This window comes from Gavialis gangeticus, unplaced genomic scaffold, assembly GCF_001723915.1.
Source record: "Gavialis gangeticus isolate Ggan-Ray unplaced genomic scaffold, GavGan_comp1, whole genome shotgun sequence".
Lineage (NCBI taxonomy): Eukaryota > Metazoa > Chordata > Crocodylia > Gavialidae > Gavialis > Gavialis gangeticus.
The window spans coordinates 29,773,124-29,777,397 of NW_017728993.1; the positions used below are offsets into that span (position 1 = coordinate 29,773,124).

Genomic DNA, 4,274 nt, shown 5'->3' on the forward strand with positions numbered 1-4,274 from the left:
GGCGGCCGCCGGCAGGCCCCAGAGCCGCGGGGCCGGCGCTGCCCACAGGCCGCCGCCCCGTTACGCACCTGCCTCGCCCGCTGCAGCGCGTCTTTAAAGGCATCATTGACCCCTCCGCCTCCGCCGCCGCCTCCCCCGGGCGCGCCCGAAGCGGGAGGGGGCACCGTGGAATAGTCCGCCATGGCCGCTCGGCCTCCGCTTCCTGCCCCGCTCGCTGCCTGCCAAGAAAGAAAGAAAATGGCGGCGGGCGGGAGCCTTTCACATTCCTGCGCGGCATCGTGTTCGGGGGGGGGAGGGGGGGAAGTAACCTCGCGAGACCCCCCCGGAGGGGTGGGGCGAGATTTCCTAGCTGTTGGTGAGCCGGGAGAGGAAGTCTCGCGTAGCTTCCTCGGGGTCTGATCTCGAGACGTCCTTCAAGGGGCCCGGGATGGGAATGAGAAGAAAGGTCTCGCGAGGTTTGTGCCGAGAGACGGGATCGAAGAACGCTCCGCGGCTAAGGGGCGGGAATCTGTCGAGGTGATGGGGTGGGGAGAAATCTCGCGAGACTGGCGGATGGACGTGCGGTGCTGTGGCAATCTGGCGCTGAAGCGCATGCGTGGAGACGCTGACAGTGGGGCAGACCCGGGGAATCGGCTGAGGCGGTTTCAGCTGAGCGAAGCGGCGGGGGCGGAGGCGGAGGCGGAGGTCGGTGCCCGGCCGGGCGGGGCGGGGCGGGGCGGGGCTGGCGTTCATCCATCCATCTTGCTGCCGCGTGCCCCGTACAGGTACCGCCCCCGCGTCCCGTCCCTGCGCTGCTGCCGGGACCGGGGGCGCTGGTGTCTCGGGCTCGGTGACTGTCGCTCGAGCATTGGCAGCGCGGTGGGGCCCCTCCCCGCCCCGGGGCGCCGGGGGGGGAGGGGCTGAGTTCAGCGCTGCGGGCTCTGGTCTTGTCTTGGGGTGCATACAGAAGTGACAGTTTTCGCCTGCTCTGGCCTCAGAAAGCAGTTGACAGCCATGACCGACCACAAGTGCACGGCTGCAGACAGCTTCAAAAATGGCCGATCAGGTGAAAATCGGACTCGCGTATCGGATGAGGGGGGGTCAGACGAAGGCGTTTCAAAATAGAGCATTTTTGTAACCTCTGTCTGTGCCGCCTGCCAGCCTCCAGCTGTCTTCAGAATGGGATGGGGGAAGAGACCAGAGGAAGGGGGGGGGACGTTCAGCCCCTGCTGGAGGGTGAGGTTGGTGTATTGGAGCAGGCTGAGGAGCTCATAGAAAGTGGCCTTTGGCCCTCCTCTTCTGAAACAGGGACAGGTTGGGAGAGAGGAGGGGCTGTTGCTAGGGGAAACCGGCTGCAGGCATCAGCCAGGTATTTGATTGCCCTCCCCCTGAAACCAACAGTGAACTTCTGTTTGGTCCAGCGGGTCCTTTAAAGTGCTTCCTGCAAAGCCTTCTGAGTTACAGTGGGGAGCTGCACTTCTGTCTGCACCCTTACAAGCTAAATTTTTCATGACCTTCCTGTCCAATGTGCTTTTCCTCTCTGTTGTAGTAACCATGTAACTGAAGGGAAAATGAAAAATGTGTACTGAAAGTGACAGACTTTTTGCAATTCCACAAAGGATGATCAGATGATGAAGAGAACCATTCTTCCTTTATGGGGGGCAGGGCGGGTTTGTGGAGGAGAGAGTCTCTTCCTAAATACACTTACTAATTAACTTCACTCCAGGGAGGTGGAAAGAGACAGTTCCATATTGGCCTCTCTGCCTTCTAATTTCAAGGCAATTACAATGGGAAACTTATTTAAATGTGATTCTTGAGACTAAATTTTTAATTACTGCAACATTCAAAGGTCTCTGCTTGTATTGAGTGTAGTATCTGCTGGTAAGTAAAGCTGAATTTCACCTGAAAAAGTTTCTTGCTAAAAACACTTATTTATGTTCAACTGGAACACTTTGTAAGCTTATGTGATTGTTTGGTGGAGGGAAAAAAATCTGAAACTTTGTCTTTTTTCCCCAAAACTATTTCATTTTTCTATTTCTGCAGCAAAGTACTTAGCTTTTTTTCAAAACAGGGTTTTCATTTCAAAATTTACCTAAACTCAGTGTTAAAAAGCTGTTAACACTAAAAGGTTTTTGGCTAAATGTTTTGGATTAAATTATTTAAAAAATAGAACATCTTGTTTCTTGTTCTGGTAAGTGAAAAGGAGTTTATGTAGTTAGTAGCAAAATGTATAGCTCATGGGTCTGATCTGGACTGTGGAACAGCAGTATCCAGCCTGGGGGTGACTGGGTGCTGCCTGCTACTGCAGCCTGGGGTATCCTTTGGGGGTATGCATTGACAGTTGGGGATGAGCAATGGCTGTGTTAACCACCACGGCTGCCACTGCTTATCCCACCACTGCTGCACCCAGACCCAGCCTGTCAAGTGCAAGTTCAGAAGCTATTGGCTGCCCACACATTTGAATGTTAAAAACAGTTAATGGCTAGAGTACTGGACTGAGACTTGAAAGAGCTCAATTCTCTTCCTTATACCACTATCTCTATTCCTCAATTTTCTTACCTATGAAAAGGGATAATGATCCTTTTTGTAAAGTTATTTGAGATCTGCTGATGAAAGGGGGTTATAAATGCCAAGAATTGTAACAGGAAACTTGAGGCAATGGTATCACTGCCTACTCTGTTCTTATTTTTGGCATGGGTACTGAATAAACCTATTCTCCAGGTAGGTTCCTTAACACCAGTTAGATTGTCTTTTAATATTTTACTAATCCCTGTCTGGTATTCCACATAGATACCTTATGCTGATGCATTCCTTTAGGAGAGCAAAGCAATTCCCCTTCTAATGTAAGGTTTTTCATGTGTGTCTGGCTGTATGGGTTTTTGAATAAAGAATAGAAGATTTATTCTGAGTCCTGAGAATTGTGGCAACAGTTATTTTCCTTTGCAGCCTTTTCAGATATATAAGCTCAAGAAAATTGCAGAGGCACTCTTACTTAAATATTTCAACCATATTTCTTGTTGTTTTTTTTTCTCCCCTCTCTGAACTTCTCAGTCTGATCCAATGAACCTTTTCCCCTTTTATCAGTTTCTTTGTCACTAGTGGCTTTCATCTATACTTCCCTTGATAGGTTCTAGCATAGAGGTCTTTCTCCCAGATTCCTTTTAACATCCCTACTAGTGCTTCTCTTGCACATTAATCTGCTTATTAAATGCCATTTTTGTTGAGATGATGGCTCTCAAAGGATTATTCCTTCTCTTGCAACTGGGACTTGTTTGCAGACAAACAAGTCAACAGTATGAACTACAAAATCCTTCTCACATAAATTACGTATTAATAACATTAAAAATACTCTCGTAAGCAAGATGCACAGTTGGTTTGCATTGAAAACTATGGCAAAGAATGTGGCAAAACCTACAATAAAAAATATTCAGAAATAGATAAGGAGCTGTCAAAAGATAGATACTTCTGTGTGATTGCCTTGAAGGTTATTTGCATTTCCTGTGATTATTACTTATGCATTGTAGTGATAAGTGTTTCCCTCTAGGAACTGATGGCAAAAAGTAGTTCTACAGCACTTCTGACGATCTTTCAGATATCGAGCAACCAGCCTAACGTTGATTGCAGAGAATTTTACTTTGCTTTTTAAACCATAGAAAAATATGGATGGAAGGGACTTCGTGGTCATTTAGGTTAGCTGCATAGTCCAGGCAGAATAATCCCTATCTAGTCCACCTCAGACTATCTGCACTTAAGCCTCTACAGGTTGCATATTTTTAGCAAATTTCATTTCTTTTTAGAAACTGATCTCTCTATTTTTGAGCCCAGGTTTCTTTTCAGTTATGTGCCAGATGTATAATTTATATATCAAAATCTTCCTGGAGGCAGTTTAATTAAAAAAACAAAAAACAAAACGGGTGGTAAAAACCATAATGCATTATGTATGTATGGAAATAATCCCTAATATAATGGACAATTCTGAAGTAAGCATAGTATAAATATCTTCTTTTCAGTATAAATCAAAAACTCATCAGTACACAAAGGTTATGCTACAGTGATTGCTTCTGCTCCAATATCTGTGGCTTTTCCAGTGACTAACCCTGTATATATGTATGGGAAAAACATTTAACATGCACAGTATGCTCAAGTTCCATGAGGATATTAGAAGTATCAGAACAAAGCAGCATCCCCAATCTACCTGCCTCCGTCCAGAAAATTTTTTTTTTTTTGAGGGGGCATGGTTGCAGTGGGGATACTGCATTGTTCTCAGGAATTGGTTGCTTGTGGAGGGTTTAAAA

At 46.8% G+C, this 4,274-nt stretch overlaps 1 protein-coding gene across 10 annotated transcripts in view; it reads right to left on the reverse strand.

Annotated features, from left to right (window-relative positions):
• Positions 1-267, reverse strand: part of FUBP1 (far upstream element binding protein 1) — a 39,296-nt gene extending 39,029 nt beyond the window's left edge. For 5 of the 10 annotated variants that reach the window (XR_002094667.1, XR_002094669.1, XR_002094668.1 and 2 more), the window contains exon 1: positions 69-267. Coding sequence is in view for 6 of the 10 variants with exons in the window: in XM_019501478.1 (XP_019357023.1) it covers positions 69-182 (114 nt within the window). In the remaining 4 variants the exon portion in view is untranslated. The remainder of the gene's footprint in view (positions 1-68) is intronic. The other 5 variants (XM_019501482.1, XM_019501481.1, XM_019501483.1 and 2 more) reach the window with 3 other exon arrangements.
• Between the last annotated feature and the right edge of the window lie 4,007 nt (positions 268-4,274).